Genomic DNA, 19,643 nt, shown 5'->3' on the forward strand with positions numbered 1-19,643 from the left:
TCCTCCTTCTTTCTCTTTCTCCCTTTCCTTTGCCTTTCTCAGGGAGTTTCAGTCATTGAATGCAGCCTTTGCAATCTAGTGCGCGCGCGCGCGCACACACACACACACACACACACACACACAGAGAGAGAGAGAGAGAGAGAGAGAGAGAGAGAGAGAGAGAGAGAGAGAGAGAGAGAGAGAGAGAGAGACACGGAGGGAAGGAGACGGAAGGAGGGGGAGGGAGGGAGGAAGAGAGAGAAAGAGAGAGAGAGAGAGAGAGAGAGAGAGAGAGAGAGAGAGAGAGAGAGAGAGAGAGAGAGAGAGAATATATCTCTCCTTCCCAACAGGAATATATACTGGAAGGGAACCCAAAGCATCACCTACCAGAAGGTACAGGCTGCCTGGACACTTCTTCACTTGCCATCTCAGGAGGGAAGACACATTGGAGTCAAAGATAGCATATGTCTGATTTTCAAGCCCAAGACGCTTGCTTACTAGCTGCTGTCAAGCTGGTGGAAGGAAAGAAAACCAACAGGGAGAAAGGAGACTCCCTCCCAGGCACTGCCGTCACCCCGCGCCTTCCTTTTCCTCCCAAGCTGTGCAGTGCTTGGCTCTAGCTCTGCCAGCCACTGCTGCTGCCATTGCCGCTGCCAGGCTGATAGATTTCACCAGGAGCGCTGAGAACCCCTGCGGGAGGTGGAGTCAGAGACTGCGGGAGCTGTAACTTCCCTAGCCCGACTCTACCTCGGTCCCTCTGCAGGCTGTTTTCTCTCTTCTTCGCCACTAGCCGACTCACTGGGAAGCTCGCGTGGAAAAGGAGGCTAGAGAGCGCTGCTGCGTGGAAGATGTGGGAGTCAGCTTGGTAGAAGAGGGGTGGGGGCAGCGTGTGCTGAAGAGTGTTGACAATTCAGCCTGCAGCGGCGGAAGCACAGAGGCGCAGCTGGAGCAGTAGAGGACGCGCTGGAGGTGTGGTGGACCGAAGACTGGGCAGCCTCTCCACGTTGGATTTGTCCCAGAATCTTTGGGGCCGAGAGTACAAGGAGAGATGCGGGAACTGAACAAGAGGGCGGATGCTGTGGAGTGCCTGTGCCTACCCTGAAAGCTCCTGGGGTCAGCAAGTTCCACTCTCCCCTCAGTAGTGTGCCCCGGTCCCTCCCTCCTACCCCCGGCGTTCCCTCCGATGTCTGTGATCCGGTTGACAGCCGAGGTTGAGGCTGCGGCCGACCCTTAGGGGGTGCCCGAAGGAGCCGAGGAAGGGGAGGCCATGTGATGGCACTTGACGTCGAGCAAGAGCAAGAAGAAAAGAAAAAGAAGAAAAAGAAGAGGAGAAAGAAGAGAGAGAGAGGCGAGAAGAGCAGGGTGCCCTTTAGCCCCATGATGATTGAGGACGACTCGGCACTCCGAACCGGCGGCAGGGGTCTCTCGGACCAGTGGGCGGACTCGGTGGGGATGCGGCCCGGTACGACTGAACGCCACATCACCGTGCACAAGCGGTTGGTGCTCGGCTTTGCCGTATCCATCCTGGCGCTGTTGATGGTGACTATGATCGCAGTACTCCTTAGTTTACGCTTTGAGGAGTGCGGAGCCAGCGCCGCTGCAGCCGCCGGGGGAGCTGAGGCAGATCGCATTCCTGGGGGTGCCCCGGCTCGGACCAACACATCCCATCGGTCTGGGGAGGAACCCGGGAGGCCAGTGGCATCTGGGGGTATAATGCCTGGGATCCCCGCATCCAAGGAGCCGTTGGAAGAGGAGGAACAGGGACGCTGGCAGCCCTGGACTCAGCTGCGCCTGCCGGGTCACCTAAAACCCCTGCATTACAACTTGATGCTGACTGTCTTCATGGAGAACTTTACTTTCTCTGGGGAAGTCAACGTGGAAGTTGCTTGCCTGAACGCCACTCGCTATATCGTGCTGCATGCTTCCAGGGTAGTAGTGGAGAAGGTGCAGGTGGCGGAGGATCGCGCCTTCGGAGCGGTGCAGGTTGCCAGTTATTTCCTGTACCCCCAAAATCAAGTCTTTGTGGTGGTGCTCAGTCAGACTTTGGAGGCGAAAAGGAATTACAATCTCAAAATCATTTACAATGCCTTGATCGAGAATGAGCTGTTGGGCTTCTTCCGCAGCTCTTACGTGCTTCATGGGGAGAGAAGGTAAGGAGAGAAACTGAAAGAGAAAAAGGGAGGCGAGTCTTCTTGTGCTACCCCACTCATAGGAAGTCAGACTCGGCGGTTTTTAGTTAACTTTAACATTACCTAGTTCTTCTTGATCCTTGGGTAAGGAAAAAGGGAATATGAGTGAGTATACATCAGCATACCTGATTTCTCACCACTATCTTTGCTGAGATCGCTCCCAGTTCTCTAGCCTCTTTTAACACCATTACCCTATAAACACCTTTATTCAGTTATCAAAGTTCTCTAGCTACTAGCAAAGGGAGTTGTTTATAACCTGGTTTTGGGAGTGTGTGTAATTTAGCTCATGACTTTGGAAATCTGCTAAGATCACAGTTGAAGTAAAAGTTTAAGCAGTATCAGAAACCAGAGGCAGAATTGCATGTCTATAAAAAAGAAAGAAAGAAAGAGGACAAAAAATAGACGATGTCTTAACATTGCATTCAGAACGGTGTATCTAAGATTTCTACCCATTCTTTAAACATGATTGGGGGGGAAGGGGGAGGAAAGGAGAGAGAAAGGGAGGGAGGGAGAGGAAAAAAGAGAGAGGAGAGAGAGAGAGGGAGGGAGATATGCTGGCAGATAAAACTTTGCTAAAAAGCAGTTTTCAAATAACTTGAAAGTTCAGCATGGGAGAAATAAGAATAGCACGCTGCATTATACTGCTTGAAAGCCAGGTTCCTACTTAGCACAGGAAAGAAAAGATGGTTTTACTTATAGTAACTTCAAGCACACCTTTCATAAATTGCTGGGATCCTCTTGAGTACTTGTCAGTTAAAATACTTAAGGGAATGCATCCACAGGTGTCATTATCAGAAATGGCCATTTGATGCTTTTTTTGACTAATAGAAGCTATTTTTGAAACTCATGAGTCTACACTGCTCTCGATTTATTTCTTTCCTTGATCCATTTTTAAATGTAGCATTTACTTTCTCTTGAAAATTAGTCAAATGGATAAGTAGGTCAGTGGATGTGCAAAAGGAAGATCATAAAAGATGAACAACTTTGGAAGCAGTTTCTAAATTGTGAAGAATCACCTGGAGCATACAACAACTATGCATCAGAACTTAGAACTCAGACCCAGTATTTTCAAACTCCAAAGCCAGCCCTTTTGACCATGCTGCCTTTCTTTTAAAAACTTAAGCATTTAAAATCAGATTTTCCTAGTGAAAGTGTACATTGCTTCAGATTCTATTATGAACAAATAAATATTCCCCAGAAACTTTTACAGCAGAATGAAATGTTCAAATTTTTCCTAGAATCATTTGTCAGACAACAGTTTTTAGTCAAAATGCTTTTCAATAACTGTTAAAAGATAAAAACATACCTGCATTCTCTATTTGTTGCATATTCTGTTTTCTTGTATAACATTGGAAATATCTGCTTTCTACCATTCTTTTATCTGTTTCTCCAAAGTCTGAATTAGGTTGCTTGAAAGTTTTACAGAATACACATGGTTCAGAGATATGCTCCAGTAGAAATCCAGGAGTTCCCAAGTCCTGTTTCTGCTTCCAAAAATACCAAAACAATTCTATTTTTAAGCAGTATGTTAATTGAAATTTGTTAGTATTTTACATCTTCCTACTCTGGTGTTACAGTAAATACCATTTCTTGGATATTTACATAGAAACATAAAAAATCAAATCCTCCCAACTATGTCATTAAAACTATACTTTGTCTCTCTCTTAGTGTGGTTACTAGTTCTTTATTTTTTAAACAAATTTTATTTCAGCTATGGATAGTTTTTTATTATGATTTTACCATTATGAATGGATATTAAATCAATCTGCCAAAAATCTCAATTATCTAAAAAGATATAGAAAGAAAACCTGAATTTTCACTTAGTTAATTATCTATTGTTCTATAGTTATCTAAAACTTTTGCTAAATTAGCTAACCAAAACAAAATCAGCACTTAAATGCAGTAATTTATATACTTGGCAATTGGGGTTAAGTGACTTGGCCCAGGATCATGTAGCCAGGAAGTGTTAAGTGTTTGAGATCAGATTTGAATTCAGGTTCTTCTGACTTTAGGAGTGATACTCTATCCCCTGCACCACCTAGCTGCCCATTAACTTGCCCATACTTGTAAAATGTGATATCATATATTTAAAGTCTTAACAAACATTCAGTATAATCTTCTAACTAGAGACTTTTTTGGTGACTTAAATCTATGGAACTAAAATAGGGTGAGGATAGTAGGATTGGATTCTTTTTTAAAATTTTCCCTATTCCACCCACTGGCAGATTGGTCTGTATCTCTACTTGGTCAGAAAGAGACAATATTCTTATACCCTTTGTCCTGTAAAGCAAGCATCTACTTGAGGAGGTGAAAAATCATCTCTTTAGGCAATCTACTTGGCTTCTGGAAGAGACAATTTAGCATTTGTAGAATATGACAAGTGAAAATTTCTCTTAGAATTAAAATGTTCAAGCAAAGTTTTCTGACAAACCATATACCTACAGTTCCCCCTCTCTCACAAAGAGATATGCAGTAATCTTCCAGGATGCGTTTTTACATAGAGACTTGGGCTAGAGTCAGGAAGATCTGAGTTCTAATCTAGCCTGAGACATTTACAAGCAGTGAGACTCTGGAAACATCATGTAACCACTGTTTGCCTCAGTTTCTTCAATGGCAAAATGGGGATAATAACAGCATTTATTTCCTAGAGTTATGAAGATAAAATAAGACAATATTTGTAAAGTGCTTATTAGCATAGTGCCTGGCTATGTAGTCATTTTGCAAATACTTATTTTCTTCCATTCTGATTTCTTTTGTCTTAATGTGCTATGGTGGTGACATGCTTACTTAGAAGCAGGCAAAGTATTTATTTACCTGAGGCAATTGCCTCTTCTAGGTGGCCAGATGGTGAGCAGGCCCATGTTAAAAGTAGGTACTTTTATTTAGATCCAGATGGTCCTTCTGAAACAGGAACTTTACCCAAGGCAACTGAATATTTCATTCACTTTCAAAAGAGAGAATGTTCTCTAATGACAGACTTCAGTTGTAACTGTAATGTGACTAACAAAACACTTGGAAACAGGTAAAAAACCACGAAATAGGTCTGTTTGACCTGTCTTCAGTATTTGAAATCAACTGGTTATCAAGGAAAAGAATTCTCTTGTTAAATTAGTTTCTTTTTCTATATTAATGTTTTTGAAATTGAATCTAGGAACTTATGGTGATCTTCAGGGATCTACCAAATAGCCCAGAAAACATCTTTCTTATGGTCCATGAATTGGTCTTTTGTAAAAATCAATATTCAATATATAATAATTCATATTTTGGGGTAAAAGTGAGCATTTTCTATATGTGTAGATATGAAGGTTTAGAACAGAAATTATACTAAGGTAGATTGACAATTTCTTTTTAACATATCATTTTAAAGTTATAGTCTTAAAAAAAAAAGTAGTTGGGTTTAAATGACTTGTTCAGAGTTACACAACTAGTAAATGTTAGAGGTTGGATTTGAACTGAAAGCCTCCTGATTCTAAAACTGGTACTCTATCCATTGTCCCATATAACTGAACTTTAAACTTCTACTTTTTAAGGCTTATATTGGTCACTGAAATGTAAAGTCACATAGCTAGTATGCATCAAAAATATGTATCACACAGCTAGTATGTTTATAGGACTTGATGCTAGATCCCTTGATTTTTGACTTTATATTTGACCCATTGGGCACTATGTATGCTGCTTCTCTATTTTATTTATGCTATTTTATAAAACCCAGAATATCAATTCATTGATTTCTCATAAAAATCATGAACATCCTTTGCATTCATTCTGGGTGAGTGACTTTATGTTGTAGAAGCAAGTGGGAAAGAACTATTGTTCTATTTCTTTTGCCCTTGGACTAAAAATATTTGAAAATCATTGATTTGCCAAAATCCAACTGTCTTTTCTGATTTGTTGATTCTGATTCTGATGGAATTAATTTGATGATATGTATTTGTGCATATATACAACTGTAATGATTATAATGAATTTGTTATGGGATTTGAATCTCAGATCAAATGAAACAAGTGATTATTCCCTTGCCTTACTTAGCATAATTGATTTGGGTCCTTTCTTGCCTGAGTTGCTACAAAGTAGATTGAATCCTAAATGATAATTCTAGGTGATATGTTTTTTTCTCCTTGAATTCATCTGAATTTTTTTGGTTAAATTTTATGATTATTTATGGAGTTGGAGTAATTCCATGAAAAGTTGAAAGGACCTCAATAGTTGAGAACTATTTATTTTATGCTAAACTTCAGGAGGCAGAATAATTTTCTAGAGATTTCTATGTTTATATGTGTGTGAAGACTTAAGTAAATATTGTTTTTCTTAAATAACATTTTAAACTATGTAAATGATCATGTAACTATGTTGTAGTTTATGTATGGCTAAAGCATATGATTGGCTGATTGTTGGGGGTACCTTGGAACCCTGACTAATGCTCATTAAACACCATATTTTTAAAAGAATCTTGTTTACCTGTAAGGCCAAGTGGCTCTAGATAGAGAGCACCCCTCTGTTGGGAAAACCTGAATTCCAATCTGGCCTCTGATGTATACTGTCTGTATTAATGTCTCAGAAGTCCAGGCAACTTTCTTTGGGCTGAGTTACCAAGCATTGATAGAGGGAATTTTCTTATCTGAAATTCTCTACATTAATGAAATCATAGGTTATACTTCCCTTCCCACTTCCCCCAAAAGAATTCAATTACTTAAAATAAATTTATAACATCTAAGCATTAACAGGGAGCAGTTAGGTGGTACAGTGGATAGAAAGCTGGTTCTGGAATCAAGAGTTCAAATCCATCCTCAGTCACTTACTAGCATGTGATCCTGGGCAATTCACTTGCTTGCTTCAGCTTCCTCATTTGTAAAATTAGTTGGGGAAGGAAATGGAAAACAACTCCAATACTTTTACTAAGAAAACCCCAAAAGAGATTATGAAGAGTTGGACATGATTGAAATGACTGAGCAACAAAGAATTAACAGGATTTGTTGGAAAGGGTCATAGATTTAGAGTATTTTACTTAACAACAAAAAAAACTTTTCCTCTTGATAATGATGATTTCACTTTCTTGGTGTTTCCTACTTTCTCAAGTTGTTGTTGAAAGCTGGACATCGCAGGAGAATTTCTTGACAACCAACGAAATCCTGTTTCTTATTTCCTAATACTTGAATGCTGTCTTCTTGAACTGATAATTAGTGCATAGAAACATGGATTAGGGAGGAGGAATATAAAGACAATGCTACAGAAGCAATCATTCTTCTAAGATGCTCTTCTATACCTCTTTGTTACTCAGATCTCCATCATGGAAATGGTATTACAAAACCTTGGGAATATATAGTCAAATGGTGCAGCTGTATCAGGAATTGCCTTTCTTGAGGGCAAAGACTGTAAATCAATCTTAATTTAGTCCCATCTAATTCAATTCAACCCAATATTTATTCAGCACCAATTAAGGACAAAATGTTATTTTGGAGATATAAACATGAAACAAAACAGCTGCCCATAAAAAACTCATGGGTTGGGGGGCAAGGCATAACACACTCATAAATACATACAAAATAATTTTATGAGGGAGAAAAAACTAACTGTTGAAGGGATTAGAATAGGCTTTGTGGTCCTAAATCTTGAAGAAAGTTCTCATAGTTCTCTGTTAGTTACTTCACCTAGTTCCTTCCAAATTCATACTTTCCTTTCCAAGAAGGCTAATTTTCACCCTAATTTCTCTATTAGGAATCAGCCTCTATATTATTCTACCTTTTATGTTTTTAAACTAGCTATATGGACAGAGGATTCAGAATGTGGTCATCAGCTTGAAACTGCTCACAGACTTGGAAGAGTTAATGAGAATGAAAGTATTGTAAGAGAATAGCAGCCTTAGGGCTTCTGAGAATGGGCCTTGCCAACACATTACAGTATCTTTTTTTAGGGTGAACACACATTCAATTTTATTCAGTTTCGATTGAGCTCCTAGAAGCAGGAAGAACTGGTACTAAGTCTCAGGGATATTGACCTTCCCATTTAAGTATTTGATGGTGTTTTAGTAACATGGATTGTCACAAGCCTGGTCTTTTGCATCCATTCAACAGTAGCACCAACAAAGGAAATAATAGCAAATGGGGAAAAAAATTGTTACCTTATTATTGACAACTGTATTTTTCATGCAATTAAGGTTCTAGATTGAAAAATAACTGATATTTATATAATATTTTGGGGTTTATCTACCCCCCTTATTTTATAGGTGAGAACACAGACTATTTTTAAAGGACTTGCCTATGGTATTGATGTGGTTTATGATGTGGGGTTTGGCACCAACTGATGTGGTTCCAGAACCAAAATGATGTGGGTGATATGGACACATCAAAAGTTGGGGTTCAGTCACTTGAAGAATTCACAATGGCCATTGTCTTTGGCAAAAGGTAAATTTATTTACGGAAGAAGTTACAGACATGAAGGGATACAATAGACACCAGGAATAGTAAATAGGAAATTAGTCAGTTGCATTCTTAGGGATCTCTGAATGTTTAAACTGCCTTTGAAAAGGAATATATACCGAGGGTGAAAATCTGTTGGAATCTTTACAAATTGTTAAGTCATTAGAGTTGATAGAGACAATAATTATCTAATTTAGCATGGTTCAGTATCATTGATCTAATCCTACAAGGAAATGTTTTGGGCCAGAACCTGAAACAAGGTACTAAGTAGAAGTAATTGATACAATGCTTGTGTTCACATGAGTACTCTTTGGAGTTCATAAATATGGGAGAATCACAAAGTAAACTTTGTAACTTTGTGAATTCACACCTCCCTTGAAGCTCTTAGGGCCAGAGAGCACTCTGGGAGAAAACCCGTAATCCCATTCTCTCAGAAGAGTCATATATAAGCTCGGTCAAGGAAGTTCAGCAGAATTGGATTGGAGAGGAGCACTCTGGTGCGGACACAGAGCACTCTAGGAGATTGAGACCCAGAAGCCCTCTCTCGGAGGCAAGACAGATTCAACTTGGAGCTGAATTGGAGGCTGAAGAAAGCAGAAGCAGAAGCAAAGGACAAAGCTGCCTTGGATAGTCCGAGGGAATATAATAAAGATGACAATACTCCCTAAACTAATCTATTTATTTAGTGCTATACCAATCAGACTTCCAAGAAAATATTTTAACGATCTAGAAAAAATAACAACAAAATTCCTATGGAACAATAAAAAATTGAGAATCTCAAGGGAATTAATGAAAAAAAAAATCAAATGAAGGTGGCCTAGCTGTACCTGATCTAAAATTATATTATAAAGCAGCAGTCACTAAACCATTTGGTATTGGCTAAGAAATAGATTAGTTGAGCAGTGGAAAAGATTAGGTTCACAAGACAGAATAGTCAACTATAGCAATCTAGTGTTTGACAAACCCAAAGATCCTAACTTTGGGGATAAGAATTCATTATTTGATAAAAACTGCTGGGATAATTGGAAATTAATATGGCAGAAATTAGGCATGGACCCACACTTAACACCATATACCAAAATAAGATCAAAATGGGTCCATGACCTAGGCATAAAGAACGAGATTATAAATAAATTAGAGGAACATAGGATAGTTTATCTCTCAGACTTGTGGAGGAGAAAGAAATTTGTGACCAAAGATGAACTAGAGACCATTGCTGATCACAAAATAGAAATTTTTGATTATATCAAATTAAAAAGCCTTTGTACAAACAAAACAAATGCAAACAAGATTAGAAGGAAGGGAAGCAACAAACTGGGAAAACATCTTCACAGTTAAAGGTTCTGATAAAGACCTCATTTCCAAAATATATAGAGAACTGACTCAAATTTATAAGAAATCAAGCCATTCTCCAATTGATAAATGGTCAAAGAATATGAACAGACAATTTTCAGATGATGAAATTGAAACTATTACCACTCATATGAAAGAGTGTTCCAAATCATTATTGATCAGAGAAATGCAAATTAAGACAACTCTGAGATATCACTACACACCTGTCAGATTGGCTAAGATGACAGGAAAAAATAATGATGAATGTGGGAGGGGATGCGGGAAAACTGGGACACTGATGCATTGTTGGTGGAGTTGTGAACGAATCCAACCATTCTGGAGAGCAATCTGGAATTATGCCCAAAAAGTTATCAAACTGTGCATACCCTTTGATCCAGCAGTGCTGCTACTGGGCTTATACCCCAAAGAGATACTAAAGAAGGGAAAGGGACCTGTATGTGCCAAAATGTTTATGGCAGCCCTGTTTGTAGTGGCTAGAAACTGGAAAATGAATGGATGTCCATTAATTGGAGAATGGTTGGGTAAATTGTGGTATATGAATGTTATGGAATATTATTGTTCTGTAAGAAATGACCAGCAGGATGAATACAGAGAGGACTGGAGAGACTTACATGAACTGATGCTGAGTGAAATGAGCAGAACCAGGAGATCATTATACACTTCAACAACTATATTGTATGAGGATGTATTCTGATGGAAGTGGATTTCTTTGATAAAGAGACCTAACTCAGTTTCAATTGATAAATGATGGACAGAAGCAGCTACACCCAAAGAAAGAACACTGGGAAACGAATGTGAACTATTTGCATTTTTGTTTTTCTTCCCGGGTTATTTTTACCTTCTGAATCCAATTCTCACTGTGCTACAAGAGAACTGTTCGGTTCTGCAAACATATATTGTATCTAGGATATACTGCAACATATCTAACATATATAGGACTGCTTGCCATCTAGGGGAGGGGGTGCAGGGAGGGAGGGGAAAAATCGGAACAGAAACAAGTGCAAGGGATAATGTTGTAAAAAATTTACCCTGACATGGATTCTGTCAATATAAAGTTATTATTAAATAAAATAAAATAAAATATTAAAAAAAAAGGACAAAGCTGCAAGAGCTCTTGGAACCAAGCAGAGAGATAGGCCCCAACTAACCAGGCTATTTTGGAAGGAGAAAAATAAACGTTTGCATTTTTACCAGTTGGCTGCATTTTGGGTGATTAACCAAAACTAAGGCTGCCTCCAGAAAATCTCCCCCAGAGAAAACCATTATTATATTTTAAAGAAGAAAAACACCACAGAAATCAATTCTGATTGGTTAACAATCAGTTAAGAGGGGATGGACATATATAAGGAATTAAATTAAAAGTCTTCAGCTCCTCCTATAGAGAACATGGCCTAATCTTGAGACTCAGCTGCTTCCAGAAATATGCACAAAAGAATCTATCTCTACCCAGACTTCACTAATGGTTCTCCCCTCCATAAATTGGCCTAAATTCTAATGGAAGGCTTCAAGGAGAGATAGTGACTTATTTTCTAAGGGCAGGATCTAAGAGCATAAACTTGATTCTGTTTGAAAGTTTCCTAGTTGGGTGGGACTCCACCCAAAATCAAAATACATTTAACCTGAGGATTTTTGACAATTTCACCTATCAGCAATGTCTTTCAGAGACTGTCTGAATATCCTACAAATGTTTATTTCTGAATAAGAAAATAAGGAAAGTTTTAATCTCAATAATTAGTTATTAATAGAAGAGAAAAATAATCATTTCTCTCAATCGTCATTTAAGTAATTTGTCAGAAGTGGAATTTGAATTTAGATGCTCTGACCCCAGAGGTCTTTATACTTTTTTCATATTATTTATGAGACAAGAGCATATTTAATTTTCCTCTTTTTATAAGTGAGTTTTGGTGCAATGTGGTTTGGAAGAATGAGACATGGGTGCTGCTTCTGGGATATTTCTGATACTGATGACTCAATGGAAAGTATCTAGAGTCAGGGGTTCTGGATTCAAATTTTATTTTTGATATTGTGTGATCTTGGCACAATCATTTAATCTTCTTAGGCCTCAGTTTCTTCAGCTATAAAATGGGGGAGGATTGGACTTGAGAGACTGAAATCTCTTCTGAGGAGCAGAACAAGTGTAATTCTGTATTAGCAGAAGTTTTTCTAGTCAGTTGTAACTAGTCAGTCACAGATGATATCATAGGTCTAGCCACCATCACCAAAATGATTTCAAAAAATGGAGGAACTCTGGGGTCAAGTAATTTGCTCAAGGACTAGAGCTTGTGAGTGGTAGAACTGGAATGTGGAGCAGTGCTTCCTTTGTCCAGATCTAATGTTTTTCAACTTATTATCAATCTCCTAGAAATAAGAGAAGGGATTTTGAAAACTAGAATGGTAGTTCATATTTATATAGTGCTTACCAGTTTACAAAGCATTTTCATACTAACAATTCTGAGAGACAAAGAGTGTAAGCATCGTGCCCATTTTACAGATGATAAAGCTGAGGCTCAGAGAAGTAAGAGGGTCTTGTCATTGTCACCTAATGAAAAAGTAATATAGCTTGGGCTTAGTTTTAAACACAAATAAGCATTCCTATTCAGTGACAGAGATTTTCAGTTGCTGGAATAGGAGAAATGTGTGTCTACCATGCAAAAGGAAATATAACTGGCCTTAGGGATTCCACGTACTCACTAGGATCTTCCTTGTCATTGCTGCTTTTTGTCATTCTTTGCGTTTTTGTCTCCAGATTCAGTCCCACATGAAAGAAAGAAGGAAAGAAAATCCTTGGAAAAGAGAGGGAAAAGAAAACTGGGCTGTGTGTGTGTGTGTGTTTTATTATGGGTTCAAAAACTATGTTTTGGACACTTATGAATCTGGCAAGAAAAGATAGAGAAAAAAACACTCCCAAATCTTTTATTTTCTGGCCTACAACATCACTTCAATCCCAGATACCAGAGGATTCTCTCCCCATAATGGCTTAATATCAAGACAGGCAACTATCTTTATATATATATATATATATATACATGTATATATATATATAATTTTATTTTATATATATATATATATATATATATATATATATATATATATATATATATATATAATTTTATTTTATAATAACTTTATATTGACAGAATCCATGCCAGGGTAATTTTTTTACAACATTATCCCTTGCACTCGCTTCTGTTCCGATTTTTCCCCTCCCTCCCTGCACCCCCTCCCCTAGATGGCAAGCAGTCCTATATATGTTAGATATGTTGCAGTATACCCTAGATACAATATATGTTTGCAGAACCGAGCAGTTCTCTTGTTGCACAGGGAGAATTGGATTCAGAAGATAAAAATAACTCGGAAAGAAAAACAAAAATGCAAATAGTTCACATTCATTTCCCAGTGTTCTTTCTTTGTGTGTAGCTGCTTCTGTCCATCATTTATCAATTGAAACTGAGTCTTTGTCAAAGAAATCCACTTCCATCAGAATACATCCTCATACAATATCATTGTTGAAGTGTATAATGATCTCCTGGTTCTGCTCATTTCACTTAGCATCAGTTCATGTAAGTCTCTCCAGTCCTCTCTGTATTCATCCTGCTGGTCATTTCTTACAGAACAATAATATTCCATAACATTCATATACCACAATTTACCCAACCATTCTCCAATTAATGGACATCCATTCATTTTCCAGTTTCTAGCCACTACAAACAGGGCTGCCATAAACATTTTGGCACATACAGGTCCCTTTCCCTTCTTTAGTATCTCTTTGGGGTATAAGCCCAGTAGCAGCACTGCTGGATCAAAGGGTATGCACAGTTTGATAACTTTTTGGGCATAATTCCAGATTGCTCTCCAGAATGGTTGGATTCGTTCACAACTCCACCAACAATGCATCAGTGTCCCAGTTTTCCTGCATCCCCTCCAACATTCATCATTATTTTTTCCTGTCATCTTAGCCAATCTGACAGGTGTGTAGTGATATCTCAGAGTTGTCTTAATTTGCATTTCTCTGATCAATAATGATTTGGAACACTCTTTCATATGAGTGGTAATAGTTTCAATTTCATCATCTGAAAATTGTCTGTTCATATCCTTTGACCATTTATCAATTGGAGAATGGCTTGATTTCTTATAAATTTGAGTCAGTTCTCTATATATTTTGGAAATGAGGCCTTTATCAGAACCTTTAACTGTGAAGATGTTTTCCCAGTTTGTTGCTTCCCTTCTAATCTTGTTTGCATTCGTTTTGTTTGTACAAAGGCTTTTTAATTTGATATAATCAAAAATTTCTATTTTGTGATCAGTAATGGTCTCTAGTTCATCTTTGGTCACAAATTTCTTTCTCCTCCACAAGTCTGAGAGATAAACTATCCTATGTTCCTCTAATTTATTTATAATCTCGTTCTTTATGCCTAGGTCATGGACCCATTTTGATCTTATTTTGGTATATGGTGTTAAGTATGGGTCCATGCCTAATTTCTGCCATACTAATTTCCAGTTATCCCAGCAGTTTTTATCAAATAATGAATTCTTATCCCCAAAGTTAGGATCTTTGGGTTTGTCAAACACTAGATAGCTATAGTTGACTATTCTGTCTTGTGAACCTAACTTATTCCACTGATCAACTAATCTATTTCTTAGCCAATACCACATGGTTTAGTGACTGCTGCTTTATAATATAATTTTAGATTAGATACAGCTAGGCTACCTTCATTTGATTTTTTTTCATTACTTCCCTTGAGATTCTCGACTTTTTATTGTTCCATATGAATTTTGTTGTTATTTTTTCTAGATCATTAAACTATTTTCTTGGAAGTCTGATTGGTATAGCACTAAATAAATAGATTAGTTTAGGGAGTATTGTCATCTTTATTATATTTGCTCGGCCTATCCAAGAGCACTTAATATTTTTCCAATTATTTAAGTCTGACTTTATTTGTGTGGAAACTTTTTTGTAATTTTGCTCATATAATTCCTGACTTTCCTTTGATAGATAGATTCCCAAATATTTTATGCTATCAACAGTTATTCTGAATGGAATTTCTCTTTGTATCTCTTGCTGTTTGATTTTGTTGGTGATGTATAAAAATGCTGAGGATTTATGGGGATTTATTTTGTATCCAGCTACTTTGCTAAAATTATGAATTATTTCTAATAGCTTTTTAGTAGAATCTCTGGGGTTCTCTAGGTATACCATCATATCATCTGCAAAGAGTGATAGTTTGGTTTCCTCATTGCCTACTCTAATTCCTTTAATATCTTTCTCGACTCTTATTGCAGAGGCTAGTGTTTCTAATACGATTTTGAATAATAATGATGATAGTGGGCAACCTTGCTTCACTCCAGATTCTAGATTCTATTCTATTCTATTCTTATCTTTGCCCAACTTTATGCCAATAAATTTGATAACTTAAATGAAATAGAAGAATACCTCCAAAAATATAGCTTGCCCAAACTAACAGAGGAATCTATAGATAGAATCTATATTTTAGAAGATAGATATATTCTAGGGAATCTATCTATCAAAGGAAAGTCAGGAATTATATGAGCAAAATTACAAAAAAGTTTCCACACAAATAAAGTCAGACTTAAATAATTGGAAAAATATTAAGTGCTCTTGGATAGGCCGAGCAAATATAATAAAGATGACAATACTCCCTAAACTAATCTATTTATTTAGTGCTATACCAATCAGACTTCCAAGAAAATAGTTTAATGATCTAGAAAAAATAACAACAAAATTCATATGGAACAATAAAAAGTCGAGAATCTCAAGGGAACTAATGAAAAAAAAAATCAAATGAAAGTAGCCTAGCTGTATCTAATCTAAAATTATATTATAAAGCAGCAGTCACTAAACCATTTGGTATTGGCTAAGAAATAGATTAGTTGATCAGTGGAATAAGTTAGGTTCACAAAACAGAATAGTCAACTATAGCTATCTAGTGTTTGACAAACCCAAAGATCCTAACTTTGGGGATAAGAATTCATTATTTGATAAAAACTGCTGGGATAACTAGAAATTAATATGGCAGAAATTAGGCATGGACCCACACTTAACACCATATACTAAAATAAGATCAAAATGGGTCCATGACCTAAGCATAAAGAACGAGATTATAAATAAATTAGAGGAACATAGGATAGTTTATCTCTCAGACTTGTGGAGGAGAAAGAAATTTGTGACCAAAGATGAACTAGAGACCATTACTGATCACAAAATAGAAATTTTTGATTATATCAAATTAAAAAGCCTTTGTACAAACAAAACGAATGCAAACAAGAATCTAGTTTCAAAGATTCTAGTTTTTCCCCATTGCATATGATGCTTACTGATCGTTTTAAATATATGCTCCTGACTATTTTAAGGAAAAGTCCATTTATTCCTATGCTCAAGTGTTTTTATTAGGAATGAATGTTGAATTTTATCAAATACTTTTTCTGCATCTATTGAGATGATCATATGGTTTTTGTTTGGTTGGTTATTGATATACTCAATTTGCTAATAGTTTTCCTAATATTGAACCAGCCCTGCATTCCTGGTATAAATCCTACTTGGTCATAGTGTATTATCCTGGGGATGATTTTCTGTAATCTTTTTGCTAATATTTTATTTAAGATTTTAGCATCAATATTCATTAGGGAGATTGGTCTATAATTTTCTTTCTCTGTTTTCAGCCTACCTGGTTTAGGTATCAGTACCATGTCTCTGTCATAAAAGGAGTTTGGTAGGACTCCTTCAATCCCTATTTTTTCAAATAGTTTATTTAGCATTGGAGTTAATTGTTCTTTAAATGTTTGGTAGAATTCACATGTAAATCCATCTGGTCCTGGGGATTTTTTCTTAGGGAGTTGGTTGATAGTTTGTTCTATTTCTTTTTCTGAAATAGGACTGTTTAGGATATTTACTTCTTCCTCTGTTAGTTTGGGCAAGCTATATTTTTGGAGGTATTCTTCTATTTCATTTAAGTTATCAAATTTATTGGCATAAAGTTGGGCAAAGTAACTCCTAATTATTGCTCTAATTTCCTCTTTGTTAGTGGCAAGTTCTCCCTTTTCATTTTTAAGACTAACAATTTGATTTTCCTCTTTCCTTTTTTAAATCAGATTTACTAAGGGTTTGTCTATTTTGTTGGTTTTTTCATAGAACTAACTCTTAGTTTTATTAATTAATTCAATAGTTTTTTTACTTTCAATTTTATTGATCTCTCCTTTTATTTTTAGAATTTCAAGTTTAGTATTTGACTGGGGGTTTTTAATTTGTTCCTTTTCTAGCATTTTTAGTTGCAAGCCCAATTCATTGACCTTCTCTTTCTCTATTTTATGCAAATAGGCCTTGAGAGATATGAAATTTCCCCTTATTACCTCTTTGGCTGTATCCCATACATTTTGGTATGATGTCTCATTATTATCATTTTCTTGGGTGAAATTATTAATTATGTCTATGATTTGCTGTTTCACCCAATCATTCTTTAGTATAAGATTATTTAGTTTCCAATTATTTTTTGGTCTACTTTCCCCTGGCTTTTTGTTGAATGTAATTTTCATTACATCGTGGTCTGAAAAGGATGCATTTACTATTTCTGCCTTACTGCTTTTGAATTTGAGGTTTTTATGTCCTAATATATGGTCAATTTTTGTATAGGTTCCATGAACTGCTGAAAAGAAAGTGTACTCTTTTCTGTCTCCATTACATTTTCTCCAGAGATCTATCATATCTAACTTTTCTAATATTCTATTTACCTCTTTGACTTCTTTCTTATTTATTTTGTGGTTTGATTTATCTAATTCTGAGAGTGCAAGGTTCAGATCTCCCACTATTGTAGTTTTGTTGTCTATTTCTTCTTGCAGCTCTCTTAATTTTTCTTTTAAGAAATTAGATGCTACACCACTTGGTGCGTATATGTTTAATAGTGATATTGCTTCATTATCCATGCTACCCTTTAGCAAGATATAGTGCCCTTCCTTATCTCTTTTAATTAGATCAATTTTTGCTTTAGCTTGATCTGAGATCAAGATCGCTACCCCTGCTTTTTTGACTTCACCTGAAACATAGTAGATTTTGCTCCAACCTTTTACCTTTAACCTGCATGTATCTCCCTGCTTCAGGTGTGTTTCCTGTAAACAACATATTGTAGGATTCTGGCTTTTAATCCATTCTGCTAACCACTTACTCTTTATGGGGGAGTTTACCCCATTCACATTTATGGTTAAAATGACCAATTCTGTATTACTTGCCATCTTGTTAACCCCGGTTTATGCTTTTCTCCCTTCTGTCCCCTTTGCCCGCCTTCCCAGTATTAAGCTTGTGAGCACCACTTGCTTCTCACACCCCTCCCTTTTTAGTATCTCTCTCCATCCCCGCCTTAGATTTCCTCCCCCTATCTCACCCCTTTCCCTCCCCGTTTCTGTATTCCCTTCCACTTAGCTTATTCCTTCCCTTTTCACTTTTCCCTTCTCACTTTTCAATGAGGTGGGAGAAATTTCACCATAAATTGAATATGTCTAAAATTTTTCTCTTAAAGCCAATTCTGAAGGCAGTAAGATACCCACTATATTCCCCCCTCCATTCTTTCTCTCAGATATAATAGGTTTCCTTTGCCTCTTCATGAGATGTAGTACCCCCACTTTACCCTTTTTCTGGTACAATGTCCTTTCCACATCTACTTTCTAGAACAAGGTATACATGTATTCTTTATACATCTTTATAGCAGAAATATAGTTCCCAAGATTAATCTTTACCTTTTTAGATTTCTCTTGAGTTCTATATTTGTAGATCAAACTTTTTGTTAAGTTCTGGCTTTGTCATCAAAAATAGGTGAAATTCGCTTACTTCGTTGAATGTCCATCTTCTCCCCTAGAAAAAGATTTTCATTCTAGCTGGGTAAGTTATTTTTGGTTGCATACCAAGTTCCTTAGCCTTTTGGAATATCATATTCCAGGCCCTTCGATCCTTTAATGTGGATGCTGCTAGATCCTGGGTGATCCTTATTATGGCTCCTCGATACTTGAATTGGGTTTTTCTAGACCCTTGCAATATTTTTTTCCTTCTTCTGAGGGTTCTGGCCTTTGGCCACTATATTCCTTGGTGTTTTGATTTTAGGATCCCTTTCAATGGGTGATCAATGAATTTTTTCAATGTCTCTTTTATCCTCTGTTCCTATGACTTCTGGGCAGTTCTCTTTGATAATTTCCTGGAAAATAGTGTCCAGGCTCTTTTTTTCATCATACTTTTCTGGGAGTCCGATGATTCTCAGAGAGACAATCTGAGATCTGTTTTCCAGGTCTGTTGTCTTCCCCAGAAGGTATTTCACATTCTTTTCCATTGTTTGATTTTTTTTTGGATTTGCTTGACTGATTCTTCTTGTCTCCTAGAGTCATTCAATTCCAATTGTTCAATTCTGATTTTCAGTGATGTATTTTCTTCACTCACTTTTTAAAAATCTTTTTCTAATTGTCCCATTGAGTTCTTTTGTTCTGTGGAATTTTTTTCCATTTTACCAATTTTGTTTTTTAGAGAGCTGTTTTCTGTTTCCAGTTCACTAATCCTATTTTTCAAGGATTTTATTTCTTTATCCAGTCTCTCTTTAAATGAGTGGGATGACTTCTCCAGACTTTCTTGCCAAGTCTCTCTCTCCTTTCCCCATTTTTCTTCTAGCTCCCTTGTGAGAGCCTTTTTAATTACTTCTATGAGATTCATCTGTGC

The 19,643-nt window shown here is 36.9% G+C and overlaps 1 protein-coding gene across 1 annotated transcript in view; it reads left to right on the forward strand.

Moving 5' to 3' along the window:
• Positions 1 to 292: 292 nt before the first annotated feature.
• TRHDE (thyrotropin releasing hormone degrading enzyme) overlaps positions 293 to 19,643 on the forward strand; it is a 621,602-nt gene continuing 602,251 nt past the window's right edge. Inside the window, exon 1 of the mRNA XM_051961259.1 lies at positions 293 to 2,129. Coding sequence (XP_051817219.1) covers positions 1,252 to 2,129 — 878 coding nt within the window. The 5' untranslated portion in view covers positions 293 to 1,251. The remainder of the gene's footprint in view (positions 2,130 to 19,643) is intronic.

The sequence above is a fragment of the Antechinus flavipes genome, chromosome 5 (genome assembly GCF_016432865.1).
Source record: "Antechinus flavipes isolate AdamAnt ecotype Samford, QLD, Australia chromosome 5, AdamAnt_v2, whole genome shotgun sequence".
Taxonomy (NCBI): domain Eukaryota; kingdom Metazoa; phylum Chordata; class Mammalia; order Dasyuromorphia; family Dasyuridae; genus Antechinus; species Antechinus flavipes.